Source organism: Euprymna scolopes, chromosome 6, assembly GCF_053919585.1.
Source record: "Euprymna scolopes isolate OS-2025 chromosome 6, ASM5391958v1, whole genome shotgun sequence".
Taxonomy (NCBI): Eukaryota; Metazoa; Mollusca; class Cephalopoda; order Sepiida; family Sepiolidae; genus Euprymna; species Euprymna scolopes.
In genome coordinates, this window is record NC_136487.1 from 7465001 (window position 1) to 7492500 (window position 27500).

The 27500-nt window shown below is 32.3% G+C and overlaps 2 protein-coding genes across 3 annotated transcripts in view; both read right to left on the minus strand.

Moving 5' to 3' along the window:
• The window catches only part of LOC145277484 (uncharacterized), a 351446-nt gene that overhangs the window by 281315 nt on the left and 42631 nt on the right, over positions 1–27500 (minus strand). The gene's annotated exons all lie outside the window — the stretch shown is intronic.
• LOC145277485 (uncharacterized) overlaps positions 1–27500 on the minus strand; it is a 43939-nt gene that overhangs the window by 14365 nt on the left and 2074 nt on the right. The window contains exon 1 of one of the 2 annotated variants that reach the window (XM_080128867.1): positions 26116–27500. This exon is cut by the window's right edge and continues 342 nt beyond it. The exons of the other annotated variant lie outside the window; for it this stretch is intronic. Within the exon in view, the coding sequence (XP_079984993.1) occupies positions 26116–26218 (103 nt within the window). The 5' untranslated portion in view covers positions 26219–27500. The remainder of the gene's footprint in view (positions 1–26115) is intronic. 2 annotated transcript variants of the gene reach the window in all.

Below are 27500 nucleotides of genomic sequence, written 5' to 3' on the forward strand. Positions count from 1 at the left end.
ATGTATATAAATAAATATATATATATAATGTTAAGCTCTCATTAGCCATATTTTATATAGCTGACAAGGACCTTACATTATGTACCATTAACTGGTCCCCCTTACGTTAGGCTTGTAACCGACGGTGCCAATGTTTTTCTGACTGCGCAGTTTTAAATAAATGAATATAAAGCTCTCATATTGAAAATTTGTTTCTTTATAATCGAGCAGTTTGTAGGAATTATATATATATATATATATATATATATATATATATATATATATATATATATAAATATATATAAGGTGTTATAAATAATAAACTAGACAAAATACTATAAAAAAACAACGAATATATGTCAACCTGTGTCACGGTAACATATAATGAGCGAATTTCTAACAGTATTTTGTTTAGTTTATTATTTATAACATCTTTTCCTGAACTTACCGTGTTAAAGAGAGTGTCGGGCACCATTTTGAATTTTCCAATACATCGGTAAACACTGTATGCTTTTTGAGCTGAATAAACATGCTACATTGAATAAAAACACGAAAAATATATCCAGTTAGGTAGAAAAGTAAATTATCTTGCCTTTGATAACATTTATTTGTTATATATTTGTTTTTTTGACAACTTTTTCGAATCTATGTGTACAGTAATACAAACCCATATATATATATATATATATATATATATATATATATATATATATATATATATATATACACACAGATATAGAGATATAGATGCGTGTGCGTGTGCATGTTCGTGTGTTGGTATATATATATATATACACGCGCTTATCATATATAAATATAAATTATATATATATATATATATATTTGGACAATGTCAAAACATTGTTAATTTACTGCCCGCATAGCAGCAGCCGAATAGCGCAACAGTTAGAAGCTCCAACTGTCATATGATCGATCCTGGCTTGAGGTAGTTGCTTGTCTAGCCGCACTGATGAGCTGTGAAACAGCGAAATAGTACTGTATGTGGATGACTATATATATAGATCTATCTATCTATCTATCTATCTATCTATCTATCTATCTATCTATCTATCTATCTATTATAGCTCTAATATGTATATTATTATACTTATATATATGGCTCATTCCATGTCAAATCGACAGGGGCAAAACCATGTCTGACACGGATTTTTTTCAAATTTGCTACACTTATAGATCTCCATAATAGGAATTGAATGGCACCTGTTACACATCTCAAGGTCAAGGGATTTCTGAGATATGACCTTGACCTTTTTAAAAAATGTGAATTTTTATGGCAAAGTGACCAACTTTAAAAGACGATATCTCTGTTATTTATGGGCCTACAAAGTTAATCCATATATCATTCTAAAGTACTTGGATAGATCTACCATTTTATTTGAGGATATTTTTTTCAAGGTCAAATTTTTACAAGTTGGCCTTGACCTTGACCTTTAACCTTAATTATCTCAAAAAACGTTATTTGATTTTTTTTCAAATTTTGACAAAAGATTTGTCTATTTTATGACAGTATATATTTCAAATTTCATGATGGGTTTTGAACTGGAACCATTCCTACAAGCGTTTTAAAGAAGTGGGCTAAATTCAAAATGGCGGAATGTAGTACATACTACTTCATATAAAAACATTTTGGTATTTCACAATATGGTCATGTTTGATATCTTTGTAAAGCTAATTTAATGTTGATTAATATAGACATAAAACCATGGTCACAAAATCCATATAAAAACATTTTTGTTGATGAAACTGAATTTTCTTCAATTTTTTTTAAGCAACACAGATTTTTATGGAAAAATCATATAATAAAAAATAATTTTGAAAGGCGTTAAGGATTTATTAAATAGATAGATAAATCCGTGTCGGACATGGTTTCTGCCCCCCCCCAAAATTTGTCGATTTGACATGGAATGAGCTATATATATATATATATATATATATATATATATATATATATATATATATATATATATATATATTATTATTTTATGTATCTACATAAAATTTTATGAATATATTTTCAGTGTGTACATCGATAATGCTCGATACATAAGTATTAAGTTTTGAATATCGACAAATCTTCACGAAAACGAAATGCGGAAAATTTTGTGTAGTTTAATTGCGATATAGATTTTTAAAGCGTTCTCTGCATATATATATATATATATATATATATATATATATATATATATATGAGTGCACATTTATTTATTTTTTATAAGCAATTCTGTGTTTTTTTAAACTTAATTTATGTACGTAGAAAATATTTAAATAATAAATTATATATATATATATATATATATATATATATATATATATATATATATGACAATCTTATCTCTTCCTTTCTCTTCATCTCTCAATCTCTAAGTACTAAAGTTACTATTTTGTTAGTCCATCTACTAAAGACAATGATCCCCCACCAATCCAGTCGCCCTCTGTCCAAATGGATCGACACCATTAAATACAGAGGGAAGGGCTGATATAATGGGGCACGTGTTTGCAAAACATTGCCACCCAACTCCATCCTTTATTCTTTGTTGCCTCAAAAGTATTGATTTCTTTCAAAGCAGTAGCAAGCACAAAAAGCCTCATCAGATTCGACACAAATTCCCAATCTCTGTCCCCTTTTTTTTCACGTCCATTGACACACATAACAAAAAATGATAGCTTTCGCTTTTAATCGATGTAGATGATGGTTCTTCTATACAGCAGAGGCGTTCTTAAAACTGCATGTTTTTGTATGTTGGGACGATTAATTAGAATCAAAATCGGGAATCGGAAAAATCGGAACCTTCGGAGATATCGGAATCGGAAAAAAATTGTGCCGACTTTCCGATGCCAAAAGCGACTCCTTTAATTATCTTTTTATTTGATTCTGTTTAAAACAAAATCTTTCACTGCTGATAGTAATAATGAAAAAAATAAATATTTATTAAAACTGCAAGTAAAACTAAAATTCATAGATCACTTCCCACCAGTGTGTTTCTCCGTTTGATTTGGTTGGTTGGTTGTTTTTGTTTTACGGCACATCAACCTTTTTCAGGTTATATAATGCCGAATCTAGTTATTTTGAGGAACGATATTTAATGGAGTATATATATATTTTTTTTTACGTCAGATTCTATTTAACCCATAGTTGGGACCCTAACAGGTACTATCACTCCGGGTCAGAGTGGACCTGGAAGCAATGACAATTAAAGGGTGGCTCCACATTCCTCAAAGCCCGCAAGGCGGGGCCTCACCATCGGATATAGGTTAAGGTCATATCCAGAACCTTCTCTGTTTGAAAAAAAAAATATATATATGCACATTTAAGATATGTTTTTACGATAACCTAGAAAAAAAATCTTTATAGTTAAATATTTAGAGATTTATAAAGAACCGAAATCGGTAATTGTATCGGAATCGGGAAAAATACTGGAATCGTCCCATCACTAATGCTTTTATTAACTCAACCACTTTAATTGCCTTTAATTCACTCCAAAAATCACTTTCTAATTTCGATTTTCAAACAATCGCACAGTAAACATGGCAGCCATTAAAAAAAAATGTATCAATAAAATATCAAAATGACCGATGTGATGATTACTTCCGGACACAAAATAGGTCTCAATATCCTTTCAAATAGAGCTTTATAACAACAAAATAAATAAAAGTAATGCTTCTTAAATTGCTACTGCAGTTTCACTGACTATCCGATAACGAGAAGTGTATTAATGCAATCTTAACTTATTTATAAATTGAATATTCAAAATCTTATATTCAAATAAATAAAAACGTTAATGATGATAACATGTTCCGTAAATCTGCAGAAAAGTGTTAAAATAAGTAAACTTGATTATATTTATATAAATATAAAAGTGACATTGTCTGTTTGTCTGTCTGTCTATCTAAGGAACAGTCTCTACCAAACACCTCTGTCAATTTTTGTCTACAGACCTGAAACTTGATATATAGGATATTTAGACATGTTGAGCAAATTCGATTTGGTTTTCAGTCGCAAAAATAGCTGCTAAGAGAAATTGAAAAAAATTGAAAATTGGCAAACGTAAGACGACCTAAACTGCTCTTATACGCATGCGCCAATATACATTTATGCGTTAAAGTTGGTTAAATGTTGACATTTTATGATTCCGCAGACGATAGCTAATACGGTAAAGACTAAGGCTGGAGAGCCATATCATTTTAGCTGATGCCATCCAAGTAATATATATATATATATATATATATATATATATATATATATATATATATATATATATATATATATATATACACGGGGCTTCTATAAATAACTCTAAATAATACACCCGAGTCATATATATATATATAAAATCACGGACGTATCACTCAAACATGAAAAAAATTCTCCTTATTCGTGTAAAGTTACCTATTTTTCCAAATAATCGCTAAAAAATCGAAAATTAAACATGATTTTCCTACGAATCGAACGCCGACGAAAGTCATTTAGCAGCAAAAACGCACATGAACCTACCGATGAGAAATATAAGAATGAAAAACCCATACGGGAACCCTTTTACCAAGTTATAGAAACTTAAAATCTAAAGAAAAAATAATTAATAAAAACTGAGGTAAAAAAATAAAACCTAAATAAATGAAATAAAATAAAATAAAACTAATATTAAAACAGATAAGTAAATGTCAACAAAATCACCGTTCTTACATAATTATTTTGTATCTAGAAATGTAAACAAAAAATAAAAAAAGAAGGAAGGAAGGAATGAAGGAAAAGGGAGGGATAGAGAGTAGTAGTAATAGTAGTAGTAGTAGTAGTCTTGGCTTTACTACATTTGTTCTTATGTTTGTCAACGAGTTAAAGTTGTTTGGTTGTAAGAAAATAGCGACAGTATAGTTGAATAAAGAATAGTTGCAAAACACCCCTACTCTTCCCATGTTAAATAATAATTTCGAAATAATAACGTTAATATTTCAGTGCGCAGGTCAAAATCTGCAAAAGAAGCGATTTGTATTTATTTGTTTACGTTGTTATGGGTTAATGTTTATGCGTGCATGCGCAACCGGATGTCGTAAACCGGAAAGTGGGTTACATCACTCGTTACAAGGTCATTTGAGTTTTATAATTATATATATATATATATATATATATATATATATATATATATATATATATATATATATATTTCCTAGCAGACTGCCCGTCATCGCCCGGTATTAAATATACTTAAATATGATATTTTGATTAATGCAGATATTGTATTTATTATTATATTGTATTGGACCCAATATTTAGTAATGATTTTAAAAGTAAAAAAAAAATGACTCTTGCGCCACCACCGAGAATCGAAACCAAAACGTCTAGCTTACGATTTAATTTTTCTTTTGACGTTAATGCTTGAGCTATGAAGACATGTTTATTGCAAGACTAAAAATTAAAACATGAATCAATAGCTATTACGTTACGCATGCATATTCGTAATGCCGTTGTTCGACCATCACCTGGCAAATTTCATTTTTTAATTTTCGTACTTTTGCACCGATATTCCTTATATACCTTCACACACACACACACACACACACACACACACACACACACACACACACACACACACAATAACAATTAATCTGATAAATTGTTAATAATTATTCTTACGTTGGCGATGTTTTTTTTTTATATATAAAAAACGTATTTCATTTCTATTTGTTTAAAATAATTAGATGCTTTCGCAATTTTTTCAACTATAATAACTTCCGTCTTAAACTGTTAGAATTTAGAACCCCCTCCCTGATCCTTGTTTCATTAATTATAGCAAAAAAGGACAGGAAAGCGATTTGTTTAGTATTTCGTTGCTGCGTGAAATTAGATTTAGAAATGATTTTTAAGCCGTTTGAATCGATTAAATGTAAACGTTGGTTCAAATCAAACGTTTCAACAACAGAAGTACAATATTATGGTTCACTTGCGCACTTGAACCAATGGGAAATATACATTTTTGAATGCGCCCCATTCGGATCAAAGAATGAATTCAGTTTTATAACTGATTTTTTTGTCGATATTTTGCAAATTTCTCAATAGAAACGTCGGATGGCGGAAAGTATTCGTGGAATCTGACAAAATGGTGACGCACGCACGCGTACTCACAAACACGCATGTAAACACAAACACACATGTATACACAAACACACATGTAAACACAAACACACATGTAAACACAAACACACATGTAAACACAGACACACATGTACACACAAATACATATGTACACACCAACACACATGTGCACACAAATACACATGTACACACAAACATACATGCACACACAAGCACACATGTACCCACAGAAACACATGTACACGGGAGCACGCTCGCACGCACATATACACACGGACGAGTGCACCCACACACATACATGTACATACATGGGCACAAATAAATAACTCTACACACAAAGATACATGCACACACAAATACATATGTACACACAAACATACATGTACACACAAATATATATGTACACACAAACATACATGCACACACAAATACATATGTACACAAATACATATGTACACAAAAACATATGTACACAAAAACATACATGCACACACAAATACATATGTACACACAAACATACATGCACACATAAATACAAACACAAACATAAATGTACACTCAAATACACATGTACACACAAACACACATGTACACACAAATACACATGTACACACAAACATACATGCACACATAAATACAAACACAAACATAAATGTACACTCAAACACACATGTGCCCACAAAACACATGTACACGGGAGCGCGCTACACACAGACGAGTACAACCACACACATACATGTACATACATGGACACAAATAAATAACTCTAAACCAAATAAGCATAAACGTGGAATAAGGTTAGAGGTCCTCGCGTGTTTGAAATTACATGGCGATGACGAAATAAAAAAAGGGACTTGTAGAAAACAATTATTCGAATGATTGAGAGAATTCAGAGCTCCTAGCTAAAGGATAACACCACTTCCTTATACACATAAGCAGCAGGAACGGCGGCTAAGTGGTTAACGACACGGACTAAGTGGTTAACGACACGGACTGGGTGTATCAAGTTCGTTTCACAGAAGCATTCTCACTTACGGATGTTGGCAACCTTCACGTGATTTTTCCCGTAAGTATCCGATGTCTCTCCAGAAAGATATCGGGGAAACGAATGGCAACAGTAATCATTTGATTTATTCAAAATGAATGATGTTCAACAAAAAATAACAACTACTAATTTAACTTAAACTATTTCAACCGAATCAGATAGAGTGGGCAATATGTGAGTTAAAGGTCGACCACAGATTAGGATAATATACACTTTAGCGTTTGAATTGTGTACAATTTTAGCTTTCGAAATAAATAATGACTTATGAATCGATTAACAGACAAACTAATTTCCTTTCAATCATTATTAAAAAAGTACCTATCTCTCTCTCTCTCGCTCTCTCTCTCTATCTCTCTCTCTCTCTCTCTCTCTCTCTCTCTCTCTCTATATATATATATATATATATATATATATATATATATATTTAAAAGAGTGTAGCCATCAACAATTGTGAGTTTTTCAGCCTTTTATCATATTTTTTAAGTGTACCAACACTTACTGTTGGGGACAGAATGTCTGAGACCACATCACTCTGAAAAACGGATTTAGTATCAGCAGATGTAAAAATAACATTTCAAACTCATTAAAAAAAAAACAACCTTTTTACAAAAATATCTGAAGAGAGCGAAACAAAGCTTGAAACGCGTTATGAAAATATAAAAAAAAATATGATAAAAGGCTGAAAAACACACAATTGTTGATGGCTACACTCTTTTAAATATACATTTTTTCTCTCGTTGTAACTACACAACCATCACTTTAAATATATATATATATATATATATATATATATATATATATGTATATATCTATATTCATCAATTTACTATCTCTATATATATATGCATACGTTTGTAGATTATATATATATAACTGCTTCATTTACTCACATAAAATTAATATACGAAAGTATAAATTTATGCGTAAACTTTAAGCATTTACTTCAAAAGTGCTCAATACGTAGGTAGAGCTAGGTAGTATGTTATAAAATATATATGGCGATTAAGCTACACTGAATATTCCGCGTTTCATCCACTCTTCAGGCTTATGCGGATAAGCCTGGAGAGTCCTAGAGTGGATGAAACACGTCATATTCAGTGTAGCTTAATCGCCATATGTATTTTATAACTTACTATATATATATATATATATATATATATATATATATATATATATATATATATATATATATATAAGATTGTTGAATTTTATTTTTTATTTTTATTAGCGATTCCCTACTAATTTCTTTCTTTTTCGCTACCTGTGCGTTTATTATAAGAAAGGAGTTATTTGCCCTTTGTTTTCATTTTTCTTCGCCCACATTTTTAGGACGTATTACTTTCCTTTATTTTATTTTCAAATATTATTGATTTATTAATAATTATTACGTGCATAAAAGTAAGTCATCTAAACTCTGAAACATGCATGTATATAGATGACTTACTTTTATGCACGTAATAATATTTAATAATAAATTATATATATATATATATATATATATATATATATATATATATTACTCACGTTCACCCCCTAACAAGGCATATCGTCATTTGGACGTAAGGTGCAACTATTTGGGACTATGTCTAGGAAAGATTAACAAGGTGTTGGTTTACGCCAAGGATGAAAGTTCATATATAAACGTTGTTTTAATTTGAATAAAATAAAATACGAACTAAGTTCTTGATGCGTATTTTATTTTATTCAAATTAAAACAACGTTTATATATGAACTCTCATCCTTGACGTTATTCTCGCGTTGCCTACGCACAGTTCAAACATACAACTGCTAGATACAATGCGCGGCTCTTTACAGACTTCTTTTTTCAACTTTACAACATGGCAAGGAAGAAGAAAAGAAAAAAAAAGAAACAAAACAACACACTGAAGATGGAGTATACCTCTGAAATATATTTGTGATGAATTTCAAACATGTAAAATATTTGTTTATTTTCCTAATATTACGTTGTGATTAGGCTTTCAAGCGCACTTGGTGCGTATTTTATTTTATTGTGTTGTTTTACGTTGCATTTAAACTTCTGCATATCAGTACAGTCATGGAAGCAGGTACCAGGAAGGGAATTCCAAAGTCTAGCTGTTCGAGGGAAGAAACTATTAGAGTATAAAGCTTTCTGGCATTTAGGAACTCAATAATGAAAGGATGTGATTTTGTTGCAAAGTGAGTTTGTCGGGAATATGTGTAACAAGGGGACACAAGTGCAACAAGTTCATTAGAAGAGATTCCATTAAAAATTATATATTTATAATCTTATTCACTCCAAACGATGCACAGTGCTACTTAGACGTAAGGGCCTACTAAATGGGATCATTTATACATGGATACCATGTAGGGAGTTGCGCAGCAAGATATCTGTTTACATTACATATGAACTTCAGTGTAATGAGAACTCACCCATTCACTCATGATTAGCTTTGCTAACGATTATATTAACAACGAGATGAATCCTCTCGTGGGAAAAAACATCGCGACATAACACGACACTACAAACTGTCTAACAGTCGAAAATATCGACAATCTTTCTTTGTATTCACTTTCTTCGTACAATATATGCTTTCTGCTAAACACGGTTGTTCGCGCCTTTTTTAATGAGCCTTTCCTTTCCATTCAGCATGTCACTACAGTCACGAAAGCAGGAGACCTGAAGAAAAATTAAAAGTCAAGCAGTTTACGGCATCTGGAGATCAGTAAAGCGAAGGGGTGCAATTTTGCTGCTTGTCAGGTTAGTCAGTGGTATTTACGCCGGCGGAGCGAAAGTACTATGAGTTGGTCAGAGCACATCCCATTAGAATACTTGTAATACAGGCAAAAGGATACAACATTGCGACAATGGGACAGAGGTTGGAGTTTGGTTGAAACCTATTAGGTTGCAGACTTGTTTTTGAACCCTGTCTTAGAGAGAGAGAGAGAGAGAGAGAGAGAGAGAGAGAGAGAGAGAGAGAGAGACTAACGGTAAATGCACCAAACCAAATGTTGCAACAATGCTCTATGCACATACACACAATAAGATTAGAAACGTTATATGAAAACTAGACTACCCGTAACTCGTTGGGTCAGTATGTTATATTAGCTATGGAATTAATGTATGAGCGTGACACTTGCGACGTAAAGAAAATACTTTTTGTGACATAACAAAAACATTTCTATGAAATTATATTAAAAATGAAAAAAAGAATATAAATAGATTTCTATGAGTCGTTCTGTTTATAATTGTTTATTTTTGAAAAAAAAAACTTACAGCCATTGAATTATAAGTGGTTTGCCATACTTATAGGAAAATCTGCACTATTCAAATTTTGATATATCGTTTAATTTAAACGCGAAAAAAAAATTGGGACGCTGAAAACGTACACAGTAAAACAATACGTTGTAAAATGCTCTTATGGTTGTCAAAGGTTAAAGCAGATTTATTTGTAAGAAAATTGCGTTAAAATAACTTAAACGTAATACGAAAATGAACGATGTAAAAAAATGCAGAAAGTATTAAGAATTATTTAGATAATTTAAACGCGAAAAAAAAAAACAATTGGGACGCTGAAAACGTACACAGTAAAACAATACGTTGTCAACGGGTCAAAATTGATTTATTTGTAAGGAAATTACGACAGTATACTTGAATAATCGCAAAACATCCTCACCCTTCTCATATCAAATAATAATTTCTAAATAATAACATTAATATTTCAGTGCGCAGGTAAAATTCTGCAAAAGTAGCGATTTGTGTTTATTTGTTTACGCTGTTATGGGTTTATGTTTATGTACACATGCGCAATACGAAGTCGTAAACCGGATGTTGGGTCACAACACCCGTTACAAGGTCAATTGAGTTTTATAATTATATAGATTAAGTTACATATAATTTTATGCGTTTCATCCTTGTGCGGATTCGTCGGGCGTTTGGCTTGAGGATGAAACGCGAAAAATTCTGTGTAACTCAATAGCAATATCTATTTTCAAAGCTCTACTAATATATTGTGCACTTCCGAAGTAAATATCGAAAACACTTACATAAAATATTAGTAATAAAAAATTATATATATATATATATATATATATATATATATATATATATATATATATATAGATATGTATACCCACAAAGACACACGCACACACACACACATAATAGTAATTTTATTTAACCCGAAAACAATAAATGTTAAGGGGTCAAAACTGGGGTCAACGTTAAAAAAATACTTGTCCTCTGCGGTCTCTACCAAATTACTCAGCCAATTTTTGGTCTAAACATTTGAAATTTTACATAAAGAGTATTCAAGCTTTTTAATTGTTTTTTGGGCGAAAATTTGGCTGACAAGGGGACAAAGTTGAAAGAGTTGACGTTTGCCAAATGGGTCTAAAAATTTGAAATTTTAGATGTAGGTTACCTGGACATGATTCAAACTTTCTAATATGTATATACGTATGCACATAAAGCTTTGAACAGTACATATTGCCCGAACTGCTAGTATATATATATATACATATAGTACTGTTTCGCTGTTTCACAGCTTATCAGTGCCGCTAGACACTCAACTACCTCAAGCCAGAATCGAAACCTGATCGCCAAAACGATAGTCAGAGCTTCTAACCGTTATATATGGCTGCTGCTATGCGGGCAGTGAATTAACACTGTTTTGACATTGTCCAAAGTACCTAAGTTAAATTTGTTTACACAAAGAGCTCGCTCCATGCGATAATGGTAATTTGTATATAATTCCCCAAATGCTCAACCTAAGATAGGGAGCATTATAATCATCCACACACAGTACTGTTTCGCTGTTTCACAGCTCATCAGTGCGGCTAGACAAGCAACAACCTCAAACCCAATCGCCCAAATGATAGTCGGAGCTTCCAACTATTGCGCTATATGATTGCTGCTATGCAGGCAGTGAATTAACAATGTTTTGACATTGTCCAAAGTACCTAAGGTCAATCTATTTACACAAAGAACATCGCTTCATACGCTAATGGTAATTTGTATATTCCTTACCCAAATGCTCAACTTAAGACATTACACACACACACACACACACACACACACACACACACACACACACACACACACACACACACACACACACATATATATATAATTACTTTTTCATGTATATATACATATCGTATAAAGTGATATATTGTGCATATGTTTTCAGTATTTACTTTGCATTATTACCGAATACATGAGTAGAGCTATATATATATATATATATATATATATATATATATATATATATATATATATATATATATAATTCAAAAACGAAAAAAACCCTGAAAATAACGAAAAAACAACAACAACAACAACAACAACAACAACAGTGAAATAAAGATGATAATACAAACACCCTCTTTTGTAACTCTTTGATTTTTTTGTGGCGATAGCAAAAAAAAAAAAAAAGATACGAATTTATTTTTCAAAAATCTCACGTAAACTTCATTTTATTTAATATCTCAACACCAGTTTAATACATGAATGTAAAAACAACACAATTAAGATTAACATTGCAGCTGCGAGGGGTTTTATACAGCTGTCAATGTAATTTTATTTGACACAACAACGTGTCGTCTGCATTTCTGTGTTTGTGCAAAATCCGGAACGGGCGTGGCGCACATGGTGATGACTGCGTATGAATTAGATTATATATTTTTTCCATTACCAATCATTAGAAGGTGACTGAACACATACATAAAAACAAGATTAACGCATTTAAAAACAAGTTATGAGGAAATTTACTTGAAATGCAAGGTTTATTTGATTACATTTATATATGAATTTCAGTAATTCTTTATAATATTTCAGAATTTATAATATGCATCAATGCCCCCTGCCTCGATATGATTAATTTGTAGAAAATAAAATATCAGTACAGTACTTGAAAATATACTTGGTGTATTTGTAATGTGAAAAGGATGTCTTTGTTCTATTTCACAACGGAAAAACCCGTTAGCACTGAAAATAGTTCTATAGGTCTGGAATAAAGTGAGTGAATTAAAAAAAAAATGTTTCACATTCAAAGACATGTTTCACATTCGTGTTTAAATGCCACCCCCTTTGTAGACTTTTCTTTAAAGGGATATCCATTTCTAAATTTTAAGTTACAAATAATCTCCTTCCTCATACAACAACGCTCATGTGAATAAGTTTCTTCTTTTTTCATTTCTTTACGGTCTAATTTTAAAAAAAATTACCAAAATGTAATGTTATGAAGAAATACGAAAGGTTTTATGAATAAAATGTTCATCTTTAAACAATCTGGCCTTAAGTATTTCAAGTAAAGAACGCTGTGAATAACGAGCATGTAAAGTCAGCTACACACACACTCTCTCTCTCTCTTTCTTTCTTTCTCTGTACATATGCATATACATACACATACACACACACATATATATATATGTATGAGGTTGCTATTTTTTAAAGGTAAGGTAATCAGTAAAATATAACGAGGTTAATACAAGAGTGCTCAATACAGGGGTAGAGAAAGTTACACTTTCAATTTGTCTTTACAGTCATGAGCATGTTTCGGTCTTCTAGTATTTAGTAACTAGATACCTCTTCAGACAACAACGCTTATATTCATAAGTGGAATTAAGACCGAAACATGCCTATGACTGTGTAGCAACACATTACTGCTTACGTAAAAACAGATTGGAAGTATATATATAATTATTTTTTTTACTATAATAATTAAATACCTACAGACACTAGTGTTTCATCCTTTCGGGAATCTTCAGTGCAGGGTGTCACGATTAATACCAGTCGAACGATTCGAACCCCGCAACACGAGACATCTCTGGCTCGATTAACGAAGACCTAATCAAATCTGCTACCATTAACCGCGTGAAATAACGTTGAATTAAAAAAATTTAATTTTAAATGTTCATTTACGTCATATATATATATATATATATATATATATATATATATATATATATATGTACTAAGTTTTGTCTTCATGTGTTTGGTCTGGTCTTGCAGACATTGACGATCATTGCTCTCCATTCTTCTCTGTTTTCAGTTTTTCTCATGAGTTCATTGTTGGTGTCTTCTTTATTCGTTGCAAATTTGTTCAAAATGTCTGTGAATTTTGTGCGTTGTTTTCCTCTGCTTTTGTTTCTGCATATTTTGCCACTCCATGACAGTTTCTATAGTCCGTCAGCCCTTATTATATGGCTGAAAAATTGAGCTGTCTTTCTTTGATCTTTTGGATCTCCACAGATGTCCATTATTTCTGCATTTGTTTTTCTTTTTTCATGATTCCCGGATTAACCATCTCTCCACTACTTCTAGTCGCCGTTCTCTGCCTTTCATTCGACGGTCCAGCATTCGCATCCGTATAGAAGAATGGACTATACATAGGCTCTCATAACATGTACCTTTGTCTTGAGGCTTATCTTGATAAAAATGCATTTCATGCGGTTAAAATTGTATTGGATTGTCCAATTCTCTTCTTGATATTAATATATTAAGTAGTAGGTCTTAAAACATAAATATAGAAATTAAACTACACGAAACACGGAATATTCCTTGTTGCTTGATTGCCATACTTTTCTTAATTTGATAATTAATAAGATGCAGGTTCAAATGATTCAACTTAGCAATTTCACAATCTCCATTTCAATAATTGAAACAATTCTGTTGCTGCCTGATGATTTCAACAGATTTTATTTCTGTCTCATGATTGTAACGGACACAATTTGTGTTTAATACTTGAAACAATCTAGATTTGTGCTTGGTGGTTTTTACAAACACGATTTCTGTTTGATGTTTGTAACAGATTCGGTACATGATTGATGCTTGTAACAGACACTCTGTACTATTATTGTAACACCCACTACTTCTGTTTGATAGTTGTAACTGAGATTACTTCAGTTCGATGATTTTAACAGACACTACCTCTGTATGATAATTTGAACAGACGCGTTACATCTGTTTCATTGTCGCAACAGACATGATTATTGTTCGGTGATTATAGCAGGTAAAATTTATTTTTGATGACTGTAACGGACAGAGTTTCTATTTCATAATAGTAACAGACTCGGTTTATGTTTGCAATTATAACTGACCCGACTCTTTTCCAAATATGAAACACAATTTTAGTCTGTTACACTCATTTGGCAGCAGCAGCAAAAAAAAAAAAAAAACTATTAAAATGATTGAAATGCAAATTATTTAAAAAATTTTCTGCAATTAATATTTTGCATCTTGACATAGTAGGTCATCTGTTCCGATAATTGTCGGTCTTAACAAATAAATTAGAACAATTTGTAAAGATTAAAGAACAATTTACCGGATATATAGCAACGATGTGAATAAACAAACAACGTAAATAAACAAATAATGCCGTCCACAATTCAAATTCAATCTCCGAGATTCCAGTGAAGACCAAAGATCATTGTCAGCGAGAAATCATACAGCTGTTGCAATAACGCCAATTCATTTGAAAAGGAAGAGTATTTTTTTTTTTACACAGTGATCACCACTTATCAAGGCCTGGAAGCCACTCAGGGATAAGGGTTATTGCAAGTACATTACGTTAATGGTGAGATTTGATGAAGTGTTTAATTAGGGGGGCGGTTCATTAGGAATTTGTTAACATTGGACTTGAAGACATCCAAGTTGTAGTCAGGTGGGAAGCAGGCAGACGGAACAGAGTTCCACAGGCGTGCAGTTCTAAGAAAGAAGCTTTGTTCATGGAATCCGCGTTTTGATTTAGGCACAGATATAGAGTGGGGGAAATTTTTGACAGTGGATTCAGCTAGACGGGTGTTTTTCGTAAAAGATTGGCGAGGGGGAACAAGGAATTGGAGTTCAGACGAGCACCTGCCATGAAAATAACGATAAAACAAGGATAGGCTCGCAACGTCTCTTCTGTGGGAGAGAGGTTGCAGGGTAGAGAAAAGGGCATCCCCCACTAAGCCACAAAGTCTATTTTGTACTCTGTCAAGGCAGGATAGGCTGTTTTTGGCTGCTCCTGCCCAGATATGGCAACAGTATTCCATCCTTGGACGTACTTGGCTTTTATATAGATAGAGAATTGCATCAGTAGTGAGATATCTTCTGGAGCGGTAGAAGGATCCCACCATTTTTCCAGCGACCTTGGCAACAGACTTGATGTACGTGTTCCATTTCAGATCAGGAGTAAAGGTCAAACCCAGAAGCTTGTCAAAACATGGGGCCTCACCCAGACGAGAGCCATCCATCACAATTGATGCCAGCTGGGGATCAGAGCGTTGATGATGTAAGGATAGGAGTTTGGTTTTGGATGCATTAAAGGTAACCAGCCACATCTTCCCCCACTGAACCACGTGCTCGAGATCAGAGGAGAGAGAATCCGAGAGAACTTTGTCATTTACAGCCTTTGACGTGTTGCCGTTGATGGTCGTGTCATCAGCATAGATGTCAACGAATGATTTCAGTATGTGTTTAGGGAGATCATTGATGTAGATCAGGAAGAGAGTTGGGTCCAGGATTGACCCCTCAGGGACTCCAGCATTTATATTGCAGGCCTCAGATTTTTGTCCATCTACCACTACTCTTATGAACCTATCGGAGAGAAATGATTTAATGATTGAGAAAACATTTCCAGTTATACCGTTGCTGGAAATCTTGTGAAGTAGACCCCTATGCCATACCTTGTCGAAGGCCTTTGATATGTCAAGAGCAATTGCCCTAAAAAGGAAGCCTTTGTCAAGAGATTCACTAATCCTGTGGGATATAACCGTTAGCACATTTGCGGTAATCTTGCAGAGCGGAAACCATATTGTGTGTCACTAAGAAGGTTATTCCTGCTGAGGTGGTTGACTATTTCTCTATTTAGTACTGGAAATCTGGGGAGACTCGTTGTCACTCACACTCCAGAAAACACCATCGGTTGTTGTTAGTAATTAATCTCTGATGAGGACATGCACGATAAGTTCTAATAATAATAATAATAATAATAATAATAATAATAATAATAATAATAATAATAATAATAATCTGTATACCTCGGACAGTCGTTTGTAGGTACCTTATTACTTTATACATCCATAGAAAACGGTCAAATCGATACCAGCTTTAAATTGCCCTTTTTCTCCGAAACAGGTTCGAATCCTGCTCAAATCACATTTTACACTATGGGTTTCAACGATTTCATTTAATAACAGTACAACCTATGCAAACACGTGAACACTGCTGCATTATAAGGCCACCATTTGCCCATGTATGGAGTATTGTTGTCATATTTGGGCTGGTGCATTTGCTACCACTCTCTCGCCAACCTGATAGGTCCTGAACTGTCATCTAAGCTTCAGCCTCTGTCCCATCGACGAAATATTGCATTCCTCTGTCTGTTCTACAAGTACTTTAACTTTGAATGCTCCGACGAACTGCAAGCACTTGTACCACCTCGACATAAATACCCCCGACAACCCCGACAAGCAGCTAAATCCCACCCCTTCACAGTGGGGATCCCTAGATGTAAGAGAGCCTTCTATTCCAGAAGTTTCTTCCTCAGAACCGTTAGACTTTGGAATTCCTTTCCGGGTCCCTGCTTCTCCAACTGTACTGACATGCAGAAGTTCAAGTGTAACGTGAACCGACATCTTGTTGCCCAACTCCTTACATAGTACCCCTGTAGCTTGTCCCCGATAATAGGCCCTACATCAAAGTGGCAATTGCCTTGTTTAGGGTGAAAATGTAATAAAAATAAGTCTAGGTTTTATATCTCACACTGCTAAGTATCAGTGATGCTGATAAAAAACATACTTTTCTCAGGAATCTGAGTGATAGAAAGTTTCCACAGATTTTCAGTATTGCCTACTGCCATTATTGGAGCTCACTTGATTAACCGTCATTTCAGATGATTGCGGATGTTTTTTTTCCGGAATATGGGTTAAAATTAGTTTCCTTAATACAGGGCGAGCCAAAAGTAGATGTGCAGCAGGGTTAGGGTTAATGTTCGATTCATATAACTGATACATAAACATAAGCAAAATGCTGTCTATTTACTTTTGGCTCACCCTGTATTGCAGTAACCTTCGTTTCCTTCCAGTCAAGTGACAACAATTTTCTCCCAAGGTTTCCAATACTCTCAGTTTCTTTTGATAATTGTAACACGCTTTAAGTTTTCGCACCAGCCGTTTACCATTGAACTCTTGCTGATATCAGTCAATGGCTTCTTTTAGAAGTTGATTAAAAATGCGCCTCCACAGGTATATCGCGTTTTCCACCTTCTTAGTAATCACTGTCTATAATATCAACGAATGTTATTGCCCTGTGATTATTATTATTATTATTATTATTATTATTATTATTATTATTGATGATGATGATGATGATGATGATGATGATGATGATGATGATGATTTCGCTTATCAACGTCTCTCTGGAAAGAGATGGGATTAATTTCCAGAGGATTTCCCTCAATCCCAGCTTCAAACCAGGAACTTCAAAGATTAGATTAAGGGTTTTCCTAAGGATGTTGGTGGTACCTACAATGGCAGAAGTCTGAAGGTCACATAAAACATCTGGGATTCGTAGTTTTTTTCAATTGTCCTTCCAGACGACTTGATACTACTCTTAGTGTACCAACTACGACCGGGATTATTCGTGTTTTAACCCCGTGTATACGCCTTATCTCCAAGGCCAGTGGAATATAATTGCTCCACTTCTCATTCTTCTTACTCTCACATTCCTGGCCCAGGGTACTGAAAAGTCTACAATCTGCCAGTTCTTTGAGACCTTGTCAATAATGACCGAATTCGACGATTATGTTCCAATTGCTTGGTTGTTATGACACTTTTGTCCCACCATACCTCTACTTTGCCATCCTCACTTGTTCTCACTTCATCAGGCACTTTCTCAAACCATTTTTCAGCACACTTCACCCCAACCCTCTTAAACACCTCCCAATATATCTGGAGTCCCAGGCGATCGTGGCTTTTGCGGTACTCTCCTGGGTCAGTCCACTACACCCTGTTGAGGTCTTACCACAAATCCGGCATTCTGCAGCAACTTCCTCTCCTAGAACCACTTTTTTGAACAATCGTGTTCCTAATGCCTGACCAAATAGTCATGAAATGTCAAGAAGGATGGAAAGACCGAGGAGGGTGAGCACTAACCAGACCTCCACTCGATGAGTCCGAAGAGGACTGGGATCTTGGTGAGGCTTATTACCACCCAAATCTAAGTGTAGATCTATGGTCGTTACTAGTGATATATAAATGGTAAACGACTGTTGCGATAACACAAATTCATATGCAATGTTATCGACATATGTAAAGAGTACTCGAAATCTGGGGAGATTTGTCACTTAGACTTCAGGGAATATCATAGGTTGTTGTATTTAAGGAGAGATCTTTAATGATGGTCGGTGTGAAAACTCCTAATGAGTAAATAATAATAATACACTCACGAATGCGAAAAGTTTTGTGGTGGCATCGACTAGCACCGCATCAAATAGTCGGGGAGGGTCAAGGAGGATGGAAAAACCGAGGAAAGAAAGCTGTAACCAGTTCTCCACTGGATGGGTGCGACAGGAACTCTGTTCCGTCTGCCTGCTTCCCACCTGACTACAACTTGGACGTCTTCAAGTCCAACGTTAACAAATTCCTAATGAACCGCCCCCTTAAGTAAACACTTCATCAAATCTCCACACTAACGTAATGTACTTGCAATAACCCTTATCCCCGAGTGGCTTCCGGGCCTTGATAAGTGGTGACCACTATGTAAAAAAAAATACCTTGGGGAGGCTTATAGCTATCCAACTTCCAATGAAGACCAAAGGTTATTGATAGCGAAAAGTTAAACGGCTGTTGCAATAACACCAATTCATTTGAAAAGGAAGAGTACTGGAAATCTGGGGAGACTTATTGTCACTCAAACTCCAGGAAACACCATCGGTTGTTGTTAGCAATTGATTTCTAATGCACGAGAACTTCTAATAATGATAATAATCTGTATACCTCGGAGAGTCGTTTGTAGGTACGTTATTACTTTATACATCCATAGAAATGAGATATTCAAAAGTGGTTATTTGATGTTACTGGCGATTATTAATTTAGATTTAATGTATTAAAAATGATTTGTTTCAAAATTAAATAAAATATCATAAACAGAATTCTGTTGTCGTTGACTTAAAAAAGTGGCATTCATTTTAGTTTCATTTAAAAAATTTACGAGTATCTGGTAATTATTTTTTCGACATAAAAAAAAGAGAAGACGGTAGACGTAGAATCCCATGGGGTCTTTCTAATTAATTAATTTAACGTTTAATGGTTTTTAACCGACAACAAAACAAATTGTTAATTATTTCATAACCGAAAATGCAATTAATTACTGTAATAAGTTGCCATGGCATGTCAAGAATTTAATTAGTTAAAACAGTTAAAATGATGATACTAAATTATTTCGTGATTATGGCATAAAATAGAGATTGAATATGGAATATTATAAGTTTTGTAAATGATAAAAGATTTGGCAACGAAATAAAAAAGTAGAAAATAATAACGAATTTATATTTGTTGAAGAATACAATTCCAACACTAAAAAACAAAAACAAAAAAACAAAAAAACATTAGAAATATGTTTGAAACGAGAACAATTATTTTTCATTTAAATTTTTCGGACTATTGTTTTCATCTTGAGTGCCATTTTTTAAACGTTTCGATCGATGTAACGTCCTTATTCAGGTATATCTTGTCGAACTCCGCAAGTGGACTAACTACTTAGTAAAATCCTGTTGTAAAATGTACACTCTTCTGGAGGTTGAAGGTTCAATCCTCAGTGCGGGCGACACCCAAAATACAATCGCGAATTGCTGAAGACTTCCACCCACTCATGGCAGACGGAACAAGAGCATGTTACCTCTGTGGATTAAGTAAAGAGTCCCATTTAAAATTCCGTGAAGATTTCTGAGTTCAACAGAAGATTCCCAAATTTGACAGAAAGATTCTCCAGTTCAACAATCTGAAGGTCGGAATTTTCATTGCCCGAAACGTTGTGAAAATAACACCCAATACGAGAACAGTATTTCGAAGAATCCAAATAATATGATAATCAATCCTCATCTCAAAAATTCAGAAATACAATTATTTTTAATGTGCAAATCCGATTGTGATGAAATTATATATTTTGTTATTTTTGTTGCATGCATTCTTAGAAAAAAATGTTTATGTGAAACAAAAAACAAAACAAACAAAAACCCCCAACAAAATACCCATTCTTATTTGAACAGCAAAACAAATTATTTTTATTTCAAAGGATATATTATATACAAAATAATTTGTTTGTTTTGTTTGTTTATATTTGTTGATGGTTGGGTGTTATAAAAATTAATATATTCTCCTTGAGAAAACGGAAAATTTCATTAAAATAGGATCATTCCCTGACGTATCGAAGATTTTTTCAATCCATATTTTGTTTCAGTTTTTGCTTTCAGATCCCTTTGAATGGCCGTCTCTTGTATTCTTCGAATGGAATGTGAGCCTAATAAAGGATTTAGATTGGGAAAAGCGAATGATTGTAATTGACTATAAAAATCGATAACCATCGCATGTCAGAAAGAGAGAGAGAGAGAGAGAGAGAGAGAGAGAGAGAGAGAGAGGGGTGTAGAAAGATAAAGACAGTAAGAGAAAGGGGGACGAATATTTACAATCACGAAGTATTCGAATTCCTGATTTTCCTGGCGAATAGGTGGAATAGGGATGGAATACATTCACATATCAATACTGAAAATGGAAAAGACTAATAATTACCCGTTCCTCCTATTTGTTATCGATTCAGAATTCATACTGTAATCAGTGAATATTAAAGCTATTATATAAAAGTCATCAAGTTAACTGGGTTCGAACTTAAGGTGCCAAGTTCTAATCAGGTTATTAGCAACACTTTCACTTTAAGATGTTGACTACCGTCACGTGGTCCCTTTTGAAAGAATCCTTTCACGTTTAAAAATACTAAAATACAAAAAAGAGCAAACAACGTATTCACAACCGGATTAGCTTTAAATAATTTTTTTTTATACACAGAACAAGTTTTAAGAGAATTTAACGAATTCAAAAGGGTTAACGAACACATAATATAATTCGCCAATAATTTAATAAAATACGTACAAAATGTTGAAAAATATTTTAACCTTAATAAGCAAATCTCCAGAAGTTGGCGTTTAATTTCGAGTAGAAAATTTCTTTGTGAATTCATTTAAAAAGGTTGTCTGACTTGAACTTTCTCGCTTTATTACAATTGTTTCGCAAAGAAGCTAGAAAAATGTCACCTGTTTTACTCACTAATTTTGCGTGTCAAAATCAAGTGATATTTATATTGAGAGTGCATTCTTATATACTTGCACCGATGATTCTGAAACGATGAAACACTGTATGCATAATATTTATTGTTTAAAATTATAGAATAAAAAATTGTTTATAATTATATAATAAAAATATTTGTTAATAGTAATACAATACAAATATTTGTTTATAATTATATAATAAAATAATTGTTTAAAATTATATAAAAGAAACATTTGTTCATAATAATATAATAAAAATAATTGTTTAAAATTATATAATAAGAAATTTGTTCATAATAACACAATGAAAAAATTGTTTAAAATTATATAATAAAAAATTGTTTAAAATTATATAATAAAAAATTGTTTATGACTATTAATAAACATATTTGTTCATAATAATAAAATGAAAAGAATTGTTTATAATTATATCAAAAATATTTGTTAATAATAATACAATAGAAATAATTTTTTTCGATTATATAATAAAATAATTGTTTAAAATAGTACACTGAAAATATTGTAATTAATTATATAATAAAAATTGTTTATTATGATATAATAAAATAATTGTTTATAATTATATAATCGAAATTATTATTTGTAATTAAAAAATTGTTTGCATATATATAATAAAATATTTCATAAAAACAATTGTTTATAATTATATTATAAAATTAATTGTTTAGTGATATATATTTAAAAAAAATTGTTATAATAATGTAATCCAAAAAAAGTGTTTAAAATTATATAATGAAAATTTTTTAAAATTATATATTAAAAATAATTATTTAAAATTATATTATAACATCAATTGTTTACAAATATACATTTAAAAAATTTGTTTATAATTATATAATTAAAAAATGTTTATAATCATATAATAATAATTGTTTAAAAGTATATAATGAAAATTATTTATAATTATATAATAAAATAATTATGTATGATTATATATTTTATGATTATATAATAAAATTGCTTAACATTATACAATAAAATATTTTTTAAAAAATTATATAATAAAAAATATAAATATATAATAACAATAATTGTTTATGGTTATATAATAAAAACAATTGTTTATAATTATATAATAACAAATGTTTTTAAAATCATATAATAAAAATTCTTTAAAATTATATAATAAAAATATTTTTTAAAAATTAAATAATAAAAACATATAATTATATAATAAAAACAATTGTTTATAATGACATAATAAAAAATGTTAATAATTATGCAATGAAAATATGAAGATGTGATCGGTTTCTTTCGGATTACATTTGCCCTTTATATATATATATATATATATATATATATATATATATATATATATATGTGTGTGTGTGTGTGTGTGTGTGTGTGTGTGTGTGTGTGTGTCAAAGACAATCGAGAACAAATAAACACAGAGTGAAATAAATAGAAAAAAATAAACGTGAGGTTTTATCATTTTTATTCAGAACAATTCACGCATTAAGAAAAATTTCTCAAACGAAACCGGTCAAATCTATCGAATTTTATTATATAATTAAAAAAAAATTATTTTTATTATATAACGATACCGGCCATATTTTTAAATTTTTATCATGAATATCAATATATAAATTTTGTACCTTATAAAACTTTTTATATATGTGAGGCTAGTTGACCGGTTTCGCCTTCACTCTTCTAGAGCTGAATCGTGGGATTTACTTTATTAAAAACAGGCGAGATAAGGGCAAGGGAAAATATACGTGTAAAATATGTTTTAAATAGAATGTACTCACGGGGAGAAGAAAACAATAAAAAAAACAAACGAACAAAACAAAAAACAAAAAACGAAAACAAACAAACAAACAAACAAACAAACAAACAAAAAGAAAACTGTGAAGTGCTATATATCTAAAATACACCTACGTATGATAAATGTACAATGCTTATAGAATATCCAAGAGGTTAATAAGGATTATTTACTGTAATAATTATTGAATACCTACAGACACTAGTGTTTCATCCTTTCGGGAATCTTCAGTGCAGGGTGTCACGATTAACGCCGGTCGATAGGTCCCAATCCAGAAACGAAGCAGTTTCTGAATCCATCAGCAAGGACCGAATCCATTCGGCCACCGTTAATCGCAAGAAATATTGTTTAAATTTTAACATTTATTAAATTCTTTTTAAAGGTCTGTCAGAGTGATCTAATCATTATATGCATGCAGGCTAAAGTGACCAACTTTATTTCAACTGTAAAGTGCTCAACGATAAGAAACCAGTTTCTTAAGGAGATGACATAATTATTTACTATGATAATTATTAAATAGCTACAGACACTAGTGTTTCATCCTTTCGGGAATCATCAGTGCAGCAGGGTGTAGGGGAAATCCGCTTTGAGATTATAGTTCACTCTTTTTGTATATCAATCCTTTATATATATATATATATATATATATATATATATATATATATATATATATATATATATATATATATATATACTAGCATAGGTGCCCGGCGTTGCCTGGGTATTTGGAGGTGTATGTTGAGCAAAAAAAAAAAAAAAAGCGGTCAATTTTTTAAACTTTTACCATTATTATGACCCCTTAAAGTTTATTGTTTTGGGCTCAAATCAAGTTATTAATTTAGATCCCTGTCCAAGGAACCCATATCTAAAATTTCAAGTGTTTAGATCCAAAATTATCGGAGGAGTTTGGTAGAGATCTTTATCAAATCGCGGAACTTTAACCCCTTAATCGCCAAATTTCTGGCCAAAAACCGATCACATCGATTTTCCCACATCTCAATACCCTGCATATAAAATTTCGAGTCTGTAGACTTAAAATTGACAGAGTTATTGCACAGGAAAATGTACACACACAGACAGACAGACAGACAGACACTTATGTATATATATATATATATATATATATATATATATATATATATATATATATATATATATATATATATATATCTGATTCAAAATGGCGTAATGTAAACATATTATAAGGTATATTTACAGCATTCTCTTGCAAATCCAGTGATTATTGGTCTTACAAAATATTATTAGATGTAATATTTTATATTAAGAAGGCGATATATTTATTAAACTGTATTCTATGTTCGAAAATTCTATGTTTGAAAATTAACTTTTTCAAATTATGAAATTTAAATAACTAAATTATGAGACACACAAACACACACATTGATAGCTATTAAGCTATAAAAATTTATATGGCAATTAAGCTGCACAGAATGTTCGACTTTCATCCTCGTGAGACTTTATCAGTCTATAGGGAACTGCTGAGATAAATAGATAAATGCTGCATGTATATATATATATATATATATATATATATATATGTGTGTGTGTATGTGTGTGTATGTGTGTGTATGTGTGTGTGTGTGTATAAAATATATAAACGAAAAGCAATTAAACATTACAAACCCACATATACATGTTTCTCATTTTTTTTAAATTATATAATTTTATTCACACTGGGGATGGGGTATCCTAAGAAATGCTAGACACACGCGATCGCCTACATTATAGCCGTCCCTTTATGTGTGTGTGTGTGTTTGTGTGATAATGGTATTAATTCTATAAAAATTCTTTTGAAGTAATTGTTTTCATCAACTGTTGAATGAAAAAATATAATCACAAAACAAAAGTAAACCTCAACATCCACCCACTAGTCACACAAAGCCGAACTCACCGGTAGTTTTCCGATCCTCCGTCTGTGGTTGTTTAGTCGAGTTTCCTTGCAAGGCATCAAAAAGAGATGTATTCTTTGTTTTCTCTTTGGATTTGGAGATCATCGTTAAATCCTTGTCTTGGAGAAGAAGTTTAATTGTTTTCTTTTGTGCAGGAGAGTAAAGAAACACCGTGTTGCGTTGTGCTTGCGTTTTATACGTAGCAAAATGTCGTTTCGCTTCAATGTGTACGAAGGGGCGTAGTCGTGGCTCATCGTGTACAGACGGGATGCATTAGCTATATCCGCGTAAACATAGACTTACGTAAAAAGAAAAAAAAATCCCACAAAAAAAAAACAAAAACAAAAACAAAAAAAACAAACAAAAAAAAAACTAAAAAAGAAACACACACACACACACACAGATAAAATATAATTAAAAACAAAATTCAAGTCTGAACTCCGTTTGGCGTAAACCTTAATCAAAATATTGATCAAGTTAGTCCTCTATCGATCATTCCGGCGCCTATCTGTTGTTTTAACTGTTGTGTGTATTTACCCTATTATTAAGATTCCTTTTTTTTTTCTTGTTTTTTCATCTAAGTGTCAGCTCATATTGTCTGAAGAAGAAAAAAAATGTTATCCAAAGATTTAAGATTTATTAATTCATGCAAGTTATATTCGTATTCGAGTGGTACATTATTTTTTAGGAGTCGATAAATCAACGCTCAGGTTGGTGCCAGTTCGATGCTGTCGATAAACGGATTATGGTCATCGCCCGTCTTCTGCATCTACGTATTTTCGACATATCCAGATGTTGCTCAGAAGTGACCGCTTATTTCAATAGCGTTAACTTTTCGTTCTTTTTTTTTTTTTTAATAAACTAAAATTTAGCGACGACTACTACGAACTGAAGCAGCATCGACACTGACTGGAGCCTGCGATTGTAGACCAACTTCCTCCTTCTTCCTCCAAAACAATGGCATCCCCTTACGGTCGCCACTACTACAACTGCATCCACCAAGCCATTAGGGAAAAGAGGAGGAGGGTAAGGATCGTTCGTTCGAAATACGAAATACGATTTCGGCTGCTGCTATATCTGAAACAATATCTCATGCGGAATACGGAAACGCAGATAATTGTGTTCTTTTTTTACATGTTGGCTCTATTTGTCCAGCGTTGCACGGGCGAAAAGGCGACATATTGCACGGTAGAATGATTTGGAGAAAAAAAGGCATTCAATGCGTATTAATCAAAGTTACGTATGGACGAGAAATGCGCACACGCGCGCACAAATGAGATTTGATGATTTTATAAGTATAGAGATGCTGAAAGCTTTGTTGGAAGTTAAAAAATACAACCGAAACGAATAAAAAAGTATGCGAGCAATTTTACTAAATAAGAATCTG